The 18177-nt window shown below is 48.4% G+C and overlaps 1 protein-coding gene and 1 non-coding gene across 4 annotated transcripts; one reads left to right on the top strand and one right to left on the bottom strand.

Annotated features, from left to right (window-relative positions):
- Positions 1-7602: 7602 nt before the first annotated feature.
- Positions 7603-7675, bottom strand: Trnar-acg. The gene has a single exon. It is a non-coding gene; the product is annotated as a tRNA-Arg (tRNA).
- Positions 7676-7855: 180 nt separating this feature from the next.
- Positions 7856-17123, top strand: Prmt5 (protein arginine methyltransferase 5). Of its 3 annotated transcripts, XR_004945936.1 has the most exons (18): positions 7856-8131; positions 8744-8862; positions 9169-9254; positions 9995-10129; positions 10590-10702; positions 10827-10876; positions 12064-12227; positions 12814-12975; positions 13579-13656; positions 13735-13793; positions 13876-13998; positions 14082-14257; positions 14969-15078; positions 15314-15407; positions 15550-15666; positions 15942-16006; positions 16280-16404; positions 16744-16809. XR_004945936.1 is itself a non-coding variant. In XM_036199886.1 (17 exons), the coding sequence occupies exons 1-17, from the start codon at positions 8022-8024 to the stop codon at positions 16894-16896; spliced, it is 1914 nt and encodes a 637-aa protein (XP_036055779.1). In that variant the 5' UTR covers positions 7859-8021; the 3' UTR covers positions 16897-17123. The 3 variants fall into 3 exon arrangements, 2 of the variants coding, with proteins under 2 accessions (XP_036055779.1, XP_036055780.1); XM_036199886.1 differs by lacking the exon at positions 16280-16404 and having other exon boundaries at positions 7859-8131; positions 16744-17123; XM_036199887.1 differs by lacking the exons at positions 8744-8862; positions 16280-16404 and having other exon boundaries at positions 8068-8131; positions 16744-17123.
- Positions 17124-18177: the final 1054 nt, after the last annotated feature.

Genomic DNA, 18177 nt, shown 5'->3' with positions numbered 1-18177 from the left:
GGCAGGAGGATCGCGAGTTTGGAGTTCAGCAGGGCTGTATACAGAGACACTCAAATAAAAAGAAGGAAGAACGGAGCCGGGCGGTGGTGGTGCACACCTTTAATCCCAGCACTCGAGAGACAGAGGCAGGCGGATCTCTGTGAGTCCGAGACCAGCCTGGGCTACAAAGCGAGTTCCAGGAAAGGCGCAAGAAGAAAAGGAGAAGAAGGAGAACGGCAGGAGCAAGAGGGAAAGGGGAGGTGAGAGAGAAGGATGGGTTGAGGAACGATAGAAGGGAAAGAAAGAGGGAGAGCAGACTAGAAAGGCTGCTTCTAGCATTAGCACCAAGCGGCAAGACTAAGCGGGGGCTGGGTTGGGGTTGGGCGGTAGAAGCCATCCTAAGGGAGGGACTGCTCCTCACGCACTGTACCCCAAGGACCAGAAGGGGACCATGCAGTGCAGGGCTCTGAGGGAACTATCGGGAAAGGACTTACAACTTCCCCTTCCTGGGACTTCGGAACCCCAGGGAATAGGGGCTGAAGCGACCAGGCTCCCGCCCGCCAGTACCGAGGAGCCCGCGAGAGCCAGAGGGACTTTATCATTCACACAGGCACCCAGTTCATTAGAGCTGCTTTTCTGTCCCAGTCAGTGTTGACTCCCAAGGACCCAAGTTTAGCTCAGTGGTAGAGCGCTTGGCAAGCGCAAGGCCCTGGGTTCCATCCTCAGCTCTGGGGGAAAAAATACAGAACGACTGATGAGTGCTCAGTCTGTCACATAGGCTTTTTACATAATTAAACACACATCCTTACATGATTAAACAAATGTAGCATAAACAAGTGCAGCTTTACGCAGTTAAAGTAACATTCTGCAGCATAAACAAATGTAACACATCTTTGCCTAGATAAAACAACAGTCTACAACACAGTAGACCAGGCTGGCCTCGAACTCACTGGGATTCACCTGCCTCTGCTTCTGCCTCCCGGGGGCTGGGACTTTAGGCATGTGCCACCACCACCACTCGGCTTCTTGGACCACATTTTGACAAATACTGTTGTTTTAAAAAAAGGAAGCAACGACCTTGGAATGAGAAACCAGACTCTTTTGCATATGGCTCTTCCACAGTTAAGTATCACTTTACTCAAGATACACCTATCTCTGTTTTCTTACCTGAATAATGGACATTAATAATTCTTACCTCACACAGTTATATCTAGAGGACTGACGATATTTTGTAAAACACCTGATGTGTGGTAAAGCTTAATAAATGTCTGCCTTCGGGGATGATCGTGTTATTCACAGCTAAGGTTAGACAGCCACAAAAGCCTAGCAAGGAGTAGGGTGAATGAAGCAGAACAGTCCAGGAGCCGAGCCTGGGCTTATACGTAACTTTTAGAAATGTTGTTAATGTAATACAAACATGCTCATCATTGAAAAATTGGAAAACGTTACTTTCTCCACACAACTGAGGTCATTCTGTATGTACAGTTTGTAATCTGTTTCATTTAGTGGTAATATTGTGAGCACTTCCCCACATTATTCAATTTTCTCTGGCAACATTGACTTTAATGGCTGCTTAAGATGTCACTGCATGGATGATTTACTCATCCATTGCCACTCTCTGTTCTCTAACTTGCTTTGTGGTTTTAAAAAAGCCTTTAATGAGGGCCTGAAGGGATGGCTCAGTGGTTAAGAGCATCGTTGCTCTTCCAGAAGTCTTGAGTTCAATTCCTAGCAACCACGTGGTGGCTAACAACCATCTGTAATTGTTCGGTGAGATCCAGTGTCCTCTTCTGGTGTGCAGATATACATGGAGACAAAACACCCATATGCATAAGTAAAGCCCTCACTAAGCATTTCTCTTGGATAATCTTTTGTCCCAGTGTGTAAAAATCACTAAGGCTAGCTTTCTAGAAGTAAATTATAGAGGATATAAGCAGATTTTCTTTGTGTCTCAGCAGCTGCTCCCAGATAACCATTCAGAGACTTTTTTTTTTTAAGCTGAGGATCGAACCCAGGGCCTTGTTCTTGCCAGGCAAGTGCTCTATCACTGAGCTAAATCCCCAACGCTGGAGACTTATTATTAATTATAAATGTTTGGTCAATAGCTTAGGCTTGTCTCCAGCCAGCTCTTACAACTTAAATTAACCCGTTTCTATTAATCTATGTGCTTCCCTGAAGCTCAATTACCTCATCTATGAACTTTCCATGTTGCTTCTTTTGTGTCTGGTTCAAGACCCTCTTACTCTGCCTTTCTTATTCCCGACTTCCTGCCCCCAAAATCCTGCCTAGCTATCGGCCAATTAGCTTTTTATTAACAATGACACAACGCATTTTCACAGTGTAGAGAAGGATTATTGCACAGTAGATATGTGTGGTGGGTTAGATAAGGGTGACCTCATAGGCTCATATATTTGAATAATCACCAGAGAGTTGAACTATTTGTGAAGGATTAGAAGGACTAGGAGGTGTGGCTTTGTTGGAGGAAGTGTGTCACTGGGGGGTGGGATTGAAGGTTTCCAAAAGCCTACACCAGGCCCATTGTCTCTCAGCTGCTGCTCCAGCACCATGTGAGTCCCTGTGCTCCCACCATGCACCCCACCATGATGATAGTGGAGTAAGCCTCTGAAGCCAGCCCCAACTAAATGCTTTCTTTCATAAGAGTTTCCTTGGTCATGGTGTCTCTTCACAGCAATAGAACACTAACTAAAACATATCTTTTTTTTTTTTTTTTGAGCTGAGGATCAAACCCAGGGCCTTGCGCTTGGTAGGCGAGCACTCTGTCACTGAGCTAAATCCCCAACCCCCAAAATATCTTTTTTTAAAAAAAAATTATTTATTTAGTTTTTAATTATGTATATATGTGTGTGTGTGTGTGTGTGTGTGTGTGTGTGTGTGTGCCTCAGGGGGATGTGCTCATGGTTGCAGGTGTTTAAGGAGGCCAGTGGCATCAGATTCCCTGAAGCTAGAGTTATAGGTGGTTGTGAACCACCTGACATGGGTGCTGGGAATCAAATAAAGGTCCTCTGAAGAGCAGTACATGCTCTTAACCACTGAGCCATCTCTCCAGCCCCTGAAAATATATCTTTTATTGGCCATCTTCAAAATATTCTTTTATAAGACATGGTACAGGCTGATAGGTGGTTTTCAACATTTTTGAGCGCACACACTATTGAGCGACGCACTGTCACAAGGGCGGGGCTTGGGTGAGAATGTCAATCACTTTAGACTCAAAGCTGCAACAGGGAGTGGAGAGGAAGGCAGGCAAGTCGCCAGGCTTGCTTTTCTTCCAGAGGTGGAAACCCACACCCGAGGTTGCTGGCCCACCCATGGCGGTGGACCGCAGTTCATGCAGAAATGAGGCAGAGTGGAGAGAAGACCCCAACAGCGCCCAGGGTCAGGACCCTACTTTTGATTCCTTGACTCCAGCTCTTCGATTGTATTATGCATGGAAATGTTCTTTTGGCATTTATAAAGCTTATATCATTGGACCAGTCATAGCTGGAAGTGTTTGCAAATATGCTTCTCTTGTGATTGAAGTGGCAGGCCACTATGCATTGAGCTCACTGCTAGAAAGTCTTGGAATCATTGTCCCCAAAGCTGACCCTACCATCAGACCCCACAGCTGCCAGGTCTTTGGGTCAGATGGAAGACAATTAACTCCTCCATTCATCACATAGGTGTCTTTTTAAAAAAAGTTATGTATTTTTATTCTATGTGCCCTGCTGTTTTGCCTGCATGCATATCTGTGTGAGGATATCGGATTCCCTGGTACTGGACTTACACACAGTTTTGAGCTGGACTTCCGGAATGGGCTGTCTGTTGTCTATATCTATATATATCCTAATATCAAATTTGGTATTAATTTTTGGGATAAGCACTATTTGGTTGTGTTGTATAATCATGACAGCAATGTACTGATTTTTTAAAATAATTCTAAATATCTCAGGAGTTTTATATCCATAAGACAGAACTGGTCTGGAGTCTTTTTGGGTGCTGCTCTTGACAGTTTGATTCTGGTTGTGTTTCTGCTTCATACATCAATTGAGTAGCTTTCTATCTTTTTCTATGTTTAGAACAGCCCCTGCTTTCTATTTGTCTTGGCAGATTAATACTGTATAATAGAGGCGACAAGGAAGAAAATGCAAATTGGCACAGATTAGTTTGCCTCAGTAACTCCGCCACTTTCATAGCCAGACAGCCAGAGGAAGGCTCTGATTGTAAAAAGCAATTCGGAGCAGCGGGAGGGTCGAGGGGGCCATTGTGTAGGTGTTGAGTGCTGCTGGCCAGGCTGGTGCAGAGGTGAGTGAAGGTGGGTGGGTGGGGGGGACGAGGGTGGGGGGTGAGCATGACAGAGGTGTTTAAACAGAAGAACAAACTCAGTCAAATAAAACTGAGCCTGAAGACAGGGAACACTGGAAGGGAGGGAGAGCTATCTGGGAGTGGGCACCCACTGCCTTCCCTTCCCCTCCCTCTCCTCCCCTCCTCTCTCCTCCCTCCCCTCCCCTCCTTTTCCCGAAAGTCTCCAATGCTCTGATCTGTTGTCATTAGAGTCTACTGGAAAAGTAACCTAATTTATTATTTGTTGCTGCTGCTGTTGTTGTTTGTATTTATTTATTTGGGGGGAGGGGTGTTTGGTTTTTCGAGACAAAGTTTCTCTGTGTAGCCCTGGCTGCCCTGAAAAACTGTAGAGGAGGCTGGCCACATTCATTGCAACCTTATTTCTTACTTAGACTATTTGGCCTTCTTCCATGCCTTTCTTCATCCCAGCCAAGCCCCGCACCCCCCCCCCCAATCCTGTTGTACAGCTCAGATCTGCAAACTTCTGAGGTCACAGGGCGACTTTGGGGATTCTTTTTCCCTCTTTGATAAGGGTTCTGGGTCACCAGGCTTGTGTGGTGAGTGCTTTGCCCATGGGGCCACCTTCACTGACCTGAGCTCTGGATTGCTCTTTTTCAGTTCTTCCCTTCTTGCTATACACAAACCTGTAGTTATGGGCTTTTCCCCCCTCACCAGTGCCATCGGAAAAGGTTGTAGGAAAGAGCAGGAGCAATGTGGTAGAGAATTCCCAGAGACTACTCGTTGGTGGCCAAAGCCAGTTAACGAAGAACAAAGACATCAGAGATGGAAGAAATTCAGCTCCATAAATGTCCATACTCTTGAAAATCAGTCTAACTAGTGAAGAAACAGTATTTCCCAAGTTTCCTTTCTTTCTCACCTATGGATTTTTAACAGCCAACGGAGGAGCAACCACTACCTTGCTATCAGGAATGAGACCCCAGAAACAGATGGTCCACAAGTCTCAAGAACAGACACCTTCCAAGTCTTCCATGGATGTAGTTTGCTGGGCACAACTGAGGCAGAGAGAAAGGAAGCCTCCCCAACAGCTTTTTATTGGGTGGATTGTGGGCAGAGCATTCACTTCCCACAGACATTCACCTACTGAAAAGATCTGCGGGGAGAGAGGAATTGCAAATAAATTCTACAGATCCACTCCCCTACAGAAGAACTGTAGCTCTCCATTCCCAAGGTGTGGGCAGGGGCGTGCAGGGTGACATCCTTCTGAAAAGTATAGAATGGAAAATTGTCATTGGTGGATGAGCTAGTGAGTGTGTATCTGGGTTGGTTTCAAGAGATCTTCCAGACTCAGCTTCCCAAGTAGCAGTGCTATAGATATTACAACTGTACCTGGTAGAAGAATTAGTAGATTGTTGAGAAACCTGAGAAACTCTTTCTACCAGATGATTAACAGTTATAAGTCATGCTGATAGAATGTATCCTTGATATGTGATGGAAATGGCACCAGGCAGGATGATTGTTGAAAGTCTGAGGCCAATCTGGGTTATTCCAAGCCAGCCTCAGCTACAGAGGAAAACCCTGTTTCAAAAAATCAAGAACAGGGAAAGAAAGGAGGGAGGAATGGAAAGAAGGAGGAATAGAGAGGGAGAGAGGAAGGGAGACAGGGAGGGTGGGAAGGAGAGAGAGAATGGCAGCTTGTTTCTGATTTTTCTTTCCCAGTCTAATCAGGAGCAAGACATGAGACAAGTTCCAACAGAAGGGCATCTTATAACATGCCTGACCAGCGCTCATCGAAACGAACAATCATTGGAAACAAAGAACATCTGAGACACAGTCACAGTCCACAGGAGCCTAATGAAGCATGCAACTGAATGTAATATGGTTCCTGCGTAGGATCCTGGAGCAGCAAAAGGGGTGGTGGTGGAGGTGGTGGTGGTGGTGATGGTGGTGCTGGAGGTGGTGGTGGTGGTGGTGATGCTGGTGGTGATGGGTGGTGGTGGTGGTGATGGAGGTGGTGGTGATGGAGGTGATGGAGGTGATGGAGGTGGTGGTGATGGTGGTGGTGGTGGAGGTGGTGGTGCTGGAGGTGATGGTGGTGGTGGTGATGGAGGTGATGGAGGTGGTGGTGATGGGTGGTGGTGGTGGTGGTGATGGGTGGTGGTGGTGATGGTGGTGGGTGGTGATGGAGGTGGTGGTGCTGGAGGTGATGGGTGGTGGTGGTGGTGGTGATGGTGATGGTGGTGATGGAGGTGATGGGTGGTGGTGGTGATGGTGGTGGTGATGGAGGTGATGGAGGTGGTGATGCTGGTGGTGGTGGTGGTGGTGGTGGTACAAAAGCATCATTAACCCCTCATGGTACACTTTCTTAGTTCTCTGGTTCCCTGACTGTCCTTCTTGGATAGGGAGCATGGGGGAGAAGTCTTACATTACCCAGGGCACCTTAGAGCACATCCTATCCACATCCTTCCTGTGTTGCTGAGAGCACTGTCCTCCAGAACCCATGGTGATCTCACTAGTCAAGACTTCTCGTCTGGAAACTTCCAAATATTGTCTGGTTCAGATCATGCAACTCTCTGTTACACAGCACTCTCTAGATGACCAGTTCTGTACCCCTAAACCCCAAATCTCCCTGAACGCTCCCACTGCAAGGACAAAACGCCCACCCTATTTTCCCCCTCCTGTGTCCTGAATTCTGTCAAGGCCTCCTCCTCTTGGTTAGTTGTTTTTGTTTTTGTTTTTGCATGTGACACAAGCAGAGGGAACATCAGCGGAGAAAAAACCCACCAGATTGGCCCGGAGGACCCTCAGCATCTGTGGGCTTCTTGCCTTCAGGTATGTGTTCCCCATTTCCCTTCCTAGGTTCTTCCTTGTCGCTGTCGCTGCCTTTTCCAGCTGTTGACGGGAAACGCAGATTTTCATGGTCCTCGGCGAGGCAGCTTCACGATTCCAGGGCACTGTAATCTCGTGAATCCCTTTTCTCTGAGGGGTGTGTGCGCGCTCGCAGATGTTTATTTACATCTGTGTTTGAGACCGAATCACTAGGAATTAGTGGCTAAATTACTACAGTCTATATTTAAGTGTAGCGTAGAAATGAGACAAAGCTCGTCTTAATTGATGAAATTTCACCGGAATTTCCATGATTCACTTGTCCAGATACAAGACACAGCATAGGATGGCTGCAAAACCGAACCAGGTTAAGACCTGAAAATGACAGCGTGAGGAGAGAAAGAAATAAGGCGGCCGAGAGACGAGGAAAGAAAATTGTTTCATAACTAGTAGCTTAGTCACTATTAGCAAGGGATGCAAATAAAGGAGTACCAGTCCCAACGAGCCAGCCAGGAGTCGAACCTGGAATCTTCTGATCCGTAGTCAGACGCGTTATCCATTGCGCCACTGGCCCGCAGACGTTCTGGTGTGGCCCAATGATGATACTTCAGGCTTCGCCTGCAAGGTTGCATGGGACCTGTAGTCTCTCTGGAACTCTTCAGGCGGACAGGGCATTCTGGGAGATCGCAGCGCGTCACCAGTGAGGGTCTGTCATTGGCAGAACCGGGGAGCCACGCCGACGTCACCGTGCGGCCTGTGGATTGGCGGGAGCGGCCGCTCGGTCCCTCCGCCTCCGCTCTGGGGCTGTGAAGACGCTCTGGTTGTTAAGGCGACTTGTCCCGCCTCCCGGGGACCCTTCTCCGCTTTGTGATTGGTCCCTAGGATCAAGGAATCCCGGCGTGGGCCGCGCGAGGGAAAAGATGGCGGCGATGGCAGTCGGAGGTGCCGGTGGCAGCCGCGTGTCCAGCGGGAGGGACCTGAATTGCGTCCCCGAAATAGCTGACACTCTGGGTGCTGTGGCCAAGCAGGGGTGAGGGCTGAACCTCCGCCAGAGGAATATGGGATCCAAATTTGGGGACCAAGGAGGGCAGACTAGTTGCCCGCAGGGGATGAGGAGGGTTTGAGACACCATTACTCCTTGAGTGGGCAAGACTTCGGCCCCAAGAACGAGAGGATGAAACTCTGGGAGGCGTGTGGTCACCGCGTTCAAATACAGGGGAGTTATTGGGCAAATTAAAGAAGGGACGCAAGGCAGTCCACCAAGGGCCTCGGAGGCAGAGCTTATCTGAGAGGAGAAGGAAGTATGAGGGGCAAGCGAGAGAAGAGGTTCATCTGGCTGCGGGAGGCACGGGCAGTGTTGGGACAAACCTGGGTTTGACATTCCTGGAGAGCCAGTGTTGCCAGGGAAGAGCGAATGCTACTTGGCTTGGATGTCCATTTTTTTCCTCACTCGTCTTTCTCATGGCTGTGTTTTTGATGCACAGTGTAGTGAAAGTGATGTGCCCCAAGATGGGCTGAACTCAGTAGCCCGTGGGGTGACTGATGGCGTTGGAGAACTGTGCAAAATCATACTTTAAACCCAGTTGGTTGGATCGCTGGGTCCTCACTGTACATGATAATTCTGAGTCTGTCGCGGTTGTAGGTTTGATTTCCTCTGCATGCCTGTCTTCCACCCGCGTTTCAAGAGGGAGTTCACTCAGGAACCTGCTAAGAATCGGCCTGGCCCCCAGACACGATCAGACCTACTGCTGTCAGGAAGGGGTAGGGACCATCCCATGTGCCCCTTACTATTAGAGGCAGTGATAACTAATGCTTTATAGGTCTTCATTTTTCTTCTTTTCTGACTCGGTTATATTGGTTAGCCCCTGTGGTATAGGTAACTCTTGTTTCCTCCTTGTTTACTTACTAAGGGTCGTAGTCCCCCGTTCTCCGTCAGGCTACCCCTATATCTGAGAGAAAAAGGCTTGTTTTCATCTCTGCTCTTTATTCCCTGCTGAGAACGAGAAATTGACAAGAAAATGCCAGGCCTCATTGAGTCTTTGTCTTTTCTTGGGTGGGGGAGCGCAGACTGGAACACGCTAATTGTGGGCAAGCTCTCTCCGTGGATTCATCCAGACTCAAAAGTAGAGAAGATCCGAAGGAACTCTGAGGCGGTAAGGTGGTCGGATTTCTCTGTGGGGTCCTTTTAAAGATTAGGTCTGACTTTGGTATTGTGGCACCTACTTGTAACCTCAGCATTTTGGGAGGCCATTCCACATCAGGAAGATAATGGAGGAGGATTGAGAGTTCCAAGCCAGGAAAAGAAAGGGGTGGGGGGGTGGCGAGGAAAGAAATTAGTTGTGTCATCAAACTGGCTGAGGACAGTAATTCCCATTCCTCCAGAACCTGGTAAATCAGAGTACAGTTAAAAGTGTCTGATGCTGGGTGTGGTGGTTCACATCTGTAACTCAGCAGAGGCAGGCAGATCTCTGAGTTAGTTGGACACCAGCTTGGTCTATATAGAGAGTTCCAGGCCAGTCAGGGTTACATACTAAGACCCTGTTTCAAAAAGAAAGAAAAAAGTTTGAGTTCAAGGCTAGCCTGGTCTACATAGTTCTAGGGTAGCCAGGAGTTTGTAGACAGACCATGTCTCAAAAAGACAGAAATAGGCTGGGTGGCGGTGGCACACACCTTTAATCCCAGCGCTCGGGAGGCAGAGGCACATCTCTGTGAGTTCAAGGCTGGCCTGGTCTACAGAGCAAGTTCCAGGACTGTGAGGCTGAGTGAGGATTGCCTCCAATTCAAGGCCAAACTGAGTTACATAGTGAATTCCACAATGTCAGATCCAGTTTTAACTTCTCCAAAAGTGTTTGGTTCCTAGCCCTTAATGGTTTTCTCTTTCCCTGTGTTTCAGGCTATGTTACAGGAGCTGAATTTTGGGGCATATCTGGGCCTTCCAGCTTTCCTATTGCCCCTGAATCAGGAAGATAACACAAACCTGGCCAGAGTTTTGACCAACCACATCCACACTGGCCACCACTCTTCCATGGTATGCCTTCTTTCCTGCTGTATATCATAATAGTCAGCTGTGTGAAGTACCTTTTGCTTAGTTATGCCTCAGTGTATTTGGCCAAATTGAAATGTCAGTACTGCTCTACCCTGTCCCCCATCTCAAAGTGCTGTGTAGAGAGTTTCAGAACAGAATCTATGGGGCTAGAGGTGCAGCTCAGTTGTAGATCACTTGCCTAACATACAGGAGGCTCTGGGTGTGAGTCTTAGCACTGTAAAACAAAACCAAATCATAGAAAAATACTTAATTTTTCTAGTTAAAATAAAAGGTAGGTATTTGCATAAGGATATGTATAAGATATTAAACACAGGTGTAATCAAATTTAGAAAAGCATATAAATAGATTAACTTGAGATCTGGATCAATATCTTTTGAGGGAAGTTTCTGGACCCAGTTAGTTCAAAACAGCGTTCTAACTTACGGTCCCTGTTCATATGCAGTTCTGGATGAGGGTGCCCTTGGTGGCACCAGAGGACCTGAGGGATGATGTAATTGAGAATGTACCAACTACACACACAGAGGATTACAGTGGGGAAGAGAAGACGTGGATGTGGTATGTCTCCTCTTGCTGCTTTGCCTGCATGGGGTGGGATGAGGAATATGGGGGACTGGGGAAGAGCTCCTTGAGTGATAAGCCACATGCATTTGACTGTATTTTTGTTTCTGACTCTGGGCAGGTGGCATAACTTCCGCACTCTGTGTGACTATAGCAAGAGAATTGCAGTAGGTAAGTCCACGGGGTCCTGGGATAGGAGGAACCTCCTAGAGCAAGAATCAGCAGGCTCATCCCTGGGCTCGGGAGGCAGAGGCAGGTAGATCTCTTTGAGTTCAAGGCTAGCCGGGTCTAATTAGTGAGTTCTCGAATAGCCAGGACTATGTAGACAGACTGTATCTCAAAAACAGCAGCAACAACAGCAAAAATAGCCGGTGGTGGTGTACGCCTTTAATCCTAGTGCTTGGGAGGCAGGCAGACAGATCTCTATGGGATTGAGGCCAGCCTGGTTTACAGGGTGAGTTCCAGGACAGCCAGGGCTACACAGAGAAACCCTGTCTCAAAAAACCAAAAAAACAAAAAAACAAACAAACAAACAACAACAACAAACCCAAACCCCCAGCAGTTTCAGGGCTAGAGCTGTGGCTTAGTGGTTAAGAGTACTTGCTGCTCTATCATGAGGACCAGAGCTCAGATCCCAGCACCCACACTGGATATCTCACAACCGCATAGTAACTCTAGCTCCAGAGGATCTGATTCCCTCTTCTGGCCTCCGTGGGCACCTGCACACACATGGTATATGTGCACACACATGTGGCACACACATGATATATGTACATATACACACACACATGTGCACATGAATAAAATTTAAATCTAAAAACCAAGGATCAACGATTCCATGAGGCGGGGGTGTAACACGGTTGGGAGAGCACTTGGCTGTGCGCTCTCTCTCTCTCTCTCTCTCCACACACACACACACACACACACACACACACACACACACACACACGAAGCTCTAAGATCCATGGCACACATGTAACCAGATGTAATAGCACATGCCGGGAGTCCCAGCACTAGCAAGTGGAGGCGGGCGGATCAGAAGTTCATGGGAAGTTCAGAGCTATGCGGGGCTACTTGAGACCCAGTCTGAAGATAGAGCCAGCACTGGCCATTCTGTTTCCATGTACCTCTAATCCCAGAGTGTGGGTGGCAGATCTCTTGTGAGTTCGAGGCCAGCCACGACTATCCAGTGAGAGCCTGTCTGGAAAAGGGAAGACATAGATTAGTTCTGTGTGTGTTTTGACTGCTTTCTCTGGGCTCAACCACCACTTTTCAGCAGAAGGAAAAAACTTGCACCCCAGTAAGGCAAGGCTCCCTGCCTGACAACAGGTGGTAGGCCTTTTTCTTCCTTTGTGTAGCTCTTGAAATTGGGGCTGACCTCCCATCCAGTCACGTCATCGATCGTTGGCTTGGAGAGCCTATCAAAGCAGCTATTCTTCCCACCAGCATCTTCCTAACCAACAAGAAGGGGTTTCCTGTTCTTTCTAAGATGCAGCAGAGACTGATCTTCCGGCTCCTCAAGGTGGGTGGCCCAGCGGCATCTCCTGACTTGTTCACTGGTACATGACATTTTTCCCTCTGGAAGAGGCACAGGTGATTGGCTGTGTGTGTGTGTGTGTGTGTGTGTGTGTGTGTGTGTGTGTGTGTGTGTGTGTGTGAGAGAGAGAGAGAGAGAGAGAGAGAGAGAGAGAGAGAGAGAGAGAGAGAGAGATTGATTGATTTCTGGAGAAGGAACCAAGCTTCATGAGAAATTTGTTGTATTATACCAGGAAACTTTTTCTCAAACTCTACTGTGTTTAAATATGCTGGCAATAAGCCCGCCTGGCATTAGACTCAGAGTTTGATCCAGCCTAAATCAGGCTGAGCTGAGTTTCCCTGCCTGCCATGACAGCTGCAGGCCCCTCACTGGTGGCCATTGGAGTCAGGATGATGCTTGTATGGCAAAGGAGGCCTTTATAGACTTATCCGAGCCCCCCCTTTTTGGGTCCTGGACTGCTGCTGGAGAACTGTTGGTGTGGGTTTTCTTTCATGTCAGGGCTTTTGGTCGTAAACCAGAATTTCTGTAGTCATGGTCTGTGGGCTGGGTCTAATGGTCTGACTTCTCACAGTTGGAAGTGCAGTTTATCATCACGGGCACCAACCACCACTCAGAGAAGGAATTCTGCTCCTACCTCCAGTACTTGGAATACTTAAGCCAGAACCGCCCTCCACCCAATGCATATGAACTCTTTGCCAAAGGCTATGAAGACTATCTGCAGTCCCCACTTCAGGTAGGTTTGGGGCACATTTACAAAGGTGAGAGAAGGGACTGGAGAGGTTATTCAGCAGTCGAGAGCCCTGGTGTCTTTTCCCGAGGACCTGGATTTGATTCCCAGCATTCCCATGGTGGCTCACAACTGTGGTCCCAGGAGATCTGATACTTTTAGTGGCCTTTCGTCCACACTGCCCACGTGTGGTGTGTGGGGATACATACAGGGAAGAAACACATGCACAGTTTTGTTTTGTTTGTTTGTCGAGACAGCGTTTCCCTGTGTAGTTTTGGAGCCTGTCCTGGAACTCACTTTGTAGCCCAGGCTGGCCTTGAACTCACAGAGATCTGCCTGCCTCTGCCTCCCCAATGCTGGGATTACAGGTGTGTGCCACCGCCACCTGACAACACAGGTATTTTTTAATTGAAAAAAAAATCTCAAAAAGCCACAATAATAATAAAATAATAATAATAATGATAAATAATAGCAAGAGATGGGGCAAGAGCTATTTCTTGAGAGTAGGTAGTCCAGGATCCTACAAAAATTCAGGAAGCAATGGGAGATTTTTGGTGTCTTGGCCATTTGCCAAAATCTGGCCAACTTGTTCTTTTTCCCATTTATCAGCCACTGATGGACAATCTGGAATCTCAGACATATGAAGTATTTGAAAAGGACCCCATCAAATACTCCCAATATCAGCAGGTATAGTGTTGGCTTCCGGGCGGCAGAGCACAGGGTAAGATAGTGAAGAAGGAGCTATGAGGTTTTCTGTTCTCCCAGGCTATCTATAAATGTTTGCTAGACCGGGTACCGGAAGAAGAAAAGGAGACCAATGTCCAGTGAGTGCTTCCCTTATGGCCCCAGGGAGCTGTCCACCCGTTTCCCCATCTGCTCAGTCTGCTTGACTCTTCCTTTTCTTAGGGTGCTAATGGTGCTGGGTGCAGGCCGGGGTCCCCTGGTGAATGCGTCTCTCCGGGCAGCCAAGCAGGCTGACCGGCGGATAAGGCTGTATGCTGTGGAGAAGAACCCCAACGCTGTGGTGACGTGAGTAGCAGCCTGCTTGCTGGGCAGCTTGTCCTGGGTCCCAGTCTCCAGCCCTGGTTCTTACTCTGTCCCCTCTGTTTCAGGCTGGAGAACTGGCAGTTTGAAGAGTGGGGGAGCCAGGTGACAGTTGTCTCGTCAGACATGCGGGAGTGGGTGGCTCCGGAGAAGGCGGACATCATCGTCAGTGAGCTCCTGGGCTCCTTCGCCGACAATGAGCTGTCACCTGAGTGTCTGGATGGAGCACAGCACTTCCTGAAAGGTTGGTCCAGGCTGGGCCTATGAGGCAGTTGATGGCTGGTCCAGGAAGCAGCCTTGGGAAATCAGATCTTTCAGCTGCAAATTGCTGCTTGCTAGATTAGAAAACGATGTCAGAGATCTTCTGAGAGAGCCACGGGTGGGCGGACGACCTAAGGTCTGGGAACTCCCTGAGCTGGCATAATACGTATGCACTTTGAGGATCATGGATAGGACCTGGCCACAGAGCATTTACTTACAATGAGGCTCTGGGAACAGTCTCCGCCATAAGGGGTACTTGAGCAAGTTCATTGGGAACTTTCCTGGGCTATCACTATCCCCACAACATTTCAAAACCACCAGATTAGAGTCACGCCTTGCCTAATGGCTGTCATCAGCAGTGGGCTATGTACACGATGTGGCCCCTAGGAAGGATTATGTCATCAGGGACATCACGGTCATCCTGGTGTGTGTGAGGACTCTTGTTTTCACATAGTCGTTTTACACTCATCCCACAATTTGTTCTGGTGCTAAGTAGTGCATGACTGTGTTACGTTCCTTTACTTCTAATCTGTGGCTCTAAATTAGCCTACGAGTGAAATCCCCATGCCACATCAACCTGTCTCCCTGCCATGCCCAGGGCAGCCTTGGCTCATTTCATTGTTTGGGCCTTCAGTTAGTGCAAACACGCCATTTCTCTCCCTTTGGAAACTGATTGGACCCTCTTGCTCTGTAGATGACGGTGTGAGCATCCCTGGAGAATATACCTCCTTCCTGGCTCCCATTTCTTCCTCTAAGTTGTACAATGAGGTCCGAGCCTGTCGGGAGAAGGACCGTGACCCTGAGGTAAAGAGCTGCTTTTCTGGAAGGTGGCAATATCCGTTAGTCTTCTCTGTTTTCCTCCTGTGGAGCAGATGAAGAAGTAAAAGAGAAATTGGGACTGAAGGAAGTGTCTGAAGTGAAGTGGTGTTTTTGCATGGTCTTTGACCCCTCTTTGACCCGGCTGGGGTTTGAGCTTTCTCTGGGGAAGTTGGCCCCGCACGTCTGTGCCCTCCAGCTCTGGCTCTCCCACTCTGTACAGGCACAGTTCGAGATGCCCTACGTGGTTCGGCTGCACAACTTCCACCAGCTCTCTGCACCCCAGCCCTGCTTCACCTTCAGCCATCCCAACCGAAGTAGGTTCACGCACGGTGTCCCGCTCCCTCTGCTTGCTCTCCCAGTCTGCACATCTAGTCCTCTTGTGCTAGATCTTATTCAAGTTTTACCAAGTTCTCCGGGGTTCTGGCCCCTTGCCATCCAGCCTCAATTTCCTAACAGATCCCATGATTGACAACAACCGCTACTGCACCCTGGAGTTTCCTGTGGAGGTGAACACGGTGCTGCATGGCTTTGCCGGCTACTTTGAGACTGTGCTTTATCAGGACATCACTCTGAGTGAGTGTCTGGGACGGTGTAAGGGGGCATCCCCGCGCTGGGGGCATTCCTTCAGTCTGCACGTTCTTGAGACTGCTCCAGAAAACTTGATTCCTTCGGAGCTTTTGAGGCTGGGGCTGAATTCTAGTGGATGTTACTTTTGGGCCAGCACAGAATTTGGTGGGGAACCAGGGTCAGGGAATGGAGATCTTGGATTCCTCCTTTTTGTGGTCACAGAAGATCACAGGTAAGAGGGAAGGCGGAGACGTCAAGGTTCCATTATTCTGTCTCCACAGGTATCCGTCCAGAGACTCACTCTCCTGGGATGTTCTCATGGTTTCCCATCCTCTTCCCCATTAAGGTAGGAATCACCTTTAAGGCTGTATGTTGAGGGATAACTTTGCTGGGGTGTTCTGCTCCTGTGTCACCTGCTCTGAGCAGTTGGTACATCCTGGTTGGGGTTACCCAAGTGGACTCCTCACATCTCAGATGTCCAGTCTTTACCTGGGACAGGAGTCACTTTTTACAGTTCTGACTTGAAATTACCTCACTATTTAAGCCTTTCAGTGCCCTCCCACTGCCCTTAGGTGACCATGTGTGAGAGTTGGTTTGGTGGATTTTTCCTGCCTTCCAGCTGCTGTCTCCGGCTTTTATTCCTCTGCTCTGCTTGAGAGGGTCTCTGCTCATCTCGCCACCCTGCTAACTAACCTAGGTTTCCTGGAAATTCCTACTGTCGGGTCGTTTTCCGGACCTCCTAGAGTAGGTTGGCTTCCTCTTGGGTGTTTTCATGGAATCTTGTACATGCTCATAGCATTCACTACCCTTTGTTCACGGTCTGAGTGTTCCATATTTTGACAGAATAGGTAAGGTCAGAATACTTTGTTGTGTTTATCTTTTGTGGTTTGGTTTTGAGGTAGGGTTTGGAATTATGGTCCAAGTTGGCTTTGAATTCCTGATTCTCCTGCCTCAGCCCTCTGGGGTTCTAGGTTTGTAGCCTACACTTGGCTGTTTGTCATCTAATCTCTGCCTACCCTAGTACATTAATTACCGTGTATAGTTCATCAGCTCTACCTGACTCTCCCTGTCTCCCTATTTCAGCAGCCCATCACGGTGCAGGAAGGCCAGAGCATCTGCGTGCGTTTCTGGCGATGCAGCAATTCTAAGAAGGTGTGGTATGAGTGGGCGGTGACAGCTCCAGTCTGTTCTCCAATTCACAACCCTACCGGCCGCTCCTATACCATCGGCCTCTAGCCCTGTGTGCAGGGTCCGAGCCTTGGAAACGCTTTGAGTTCTGTTCCTACAGCACAGAAGGTGCAGACCATCTGCCGGTACAGTTCATCTGTGAGACCCTCACTCGTCAGAGAGGAACATTTCAGTCTGCTTTCCTACCTTGTGTCATGGTGGGCAGGGGTAGGCATTCCAGGACTGCCAAGCATGGTGATGCACACCTTTAATCCCAGCAGTCTGGAGGCAGAGGCAGGTGGATCTCTGTGAATTCAAGGCTAGCCTGGTCTACAGAGTGAGTTTCAGGCCAACTAGGGCTGCATAGTGAGACCCTGTTTCCAAAAAGGAAAAAAAAAAAAAAAAGATGGGACACAAGCCACCAGTCTTCAAAGGCCTCTGGCTAGGGCATGGGAATTCATAGTGCTGGATATGAAGCAATATGAACAGTGCTCAGCCTTGAGAGCAGGGGCTGGAGAAACAAGAAAAGGTTTATGGAACAGCCCCGAGAACATGTGCACTGAACAAATGCCCAGCCTTTGCCTTGCCTTATTCTGTTGTTGTTCGGATGGTTTTGTGTAAGAAGGAATACAAATAAAGTGATGTTATGGCCTCTGCTGCTTTGCATTGCTGTCCCTGCCTGTTTCCTTCCACCTCACTTAAATCTGGACATGTTCGGGTCTGTGCTCTTGCCTTACCTAAGACCCAAAGGGACCTAAGAGACTGAGTGGGAGCCGGTGCTGTTCCGTAGTAGAGTATGGAATGAGTACTCAAGTGGTAACCTGGGAGGTCCAGAGTCATGCCTGTGTCCACCCCTCAACCCCCACCCCGAGACCTCTGGATGTGGGCTTTTTCTGACTGGTCCATTAGGGCCATTAGTCTGTTCTCCAGGAAGCATGGTATGAGTAAAGCTAGCTAGCTTCTGCCTGCCTTAGATGGATTGCCAGGTGTCTCCAGTAAAGTCACAGAGAGTAGTTAGTCCAGTTGTCCATTTTACAGAGGGCTATTTGAAATCAGTACAGTGAAATGATGTTGCTACATGTCCCAGTTAGTACTTGGTCTCTAATAGCCAGTCAATTTTGGGGTAGTGCAGGATTGGGCAGCTGAAGTCTCCAGGAGTTATGGATGAAAGTTGGCATCATCAGTTCCTTTCTTTTAGAAGAGAATACTTGACAGTATGTGTCACTGAGAAATGATCTCAGTTTACGTTTGCAGTAGGGGGTAATATGGGGTGCTGATGTGGACAGCAGTATGGCCTAGGCATCTGGCAATATTCAAGTCCCAAGCAGTGAGGTCAGGTGGGACAGTCCA

This window comes from Onychomys torridus, chromosome 9 (assembly GCF_903995425.1).
Source record: "Onychomys torridus chromosome 9, mOncTor1.1, whole genome shotgun sequence".
NCBI lineage: Eukaryota > Metazoa > Chordata > Mammalia > Rodentia > Cricetidae > Onychomys > Onychomys torridus.
This window is presented reverse-complemented; position numbering and strand designations above follow the sequence as displayed.

What these genes read in the sequence shown, in the direction of transcription:
- Prmt5 (XM_036199886.1), top strand. Translation starts at nt 8,022, where the DNA reads ATGGCGGCGATGGCAGTCGGAGGTGCCGGTGGCAGCCGCGTGTCCAGC. An exon ending in TGATCTTCCGGCTCCTCAAG is followed by an intron (nt 12,228 to 12,813) that starts GTGGGTGGCCCA and finishes GACTTCTCACAG; the next exon opens with TTGGAAGTGCAGTTTATCAT. An exon ending in CTTCAGCCATCCCAACCGAA is followed by an intron (nt 15,408 to 15,549) that starts GTAGGTTCACGC and finishes ATTTCCTAACAG; the next exon opens with ATCCCATGATTGACAACAAC.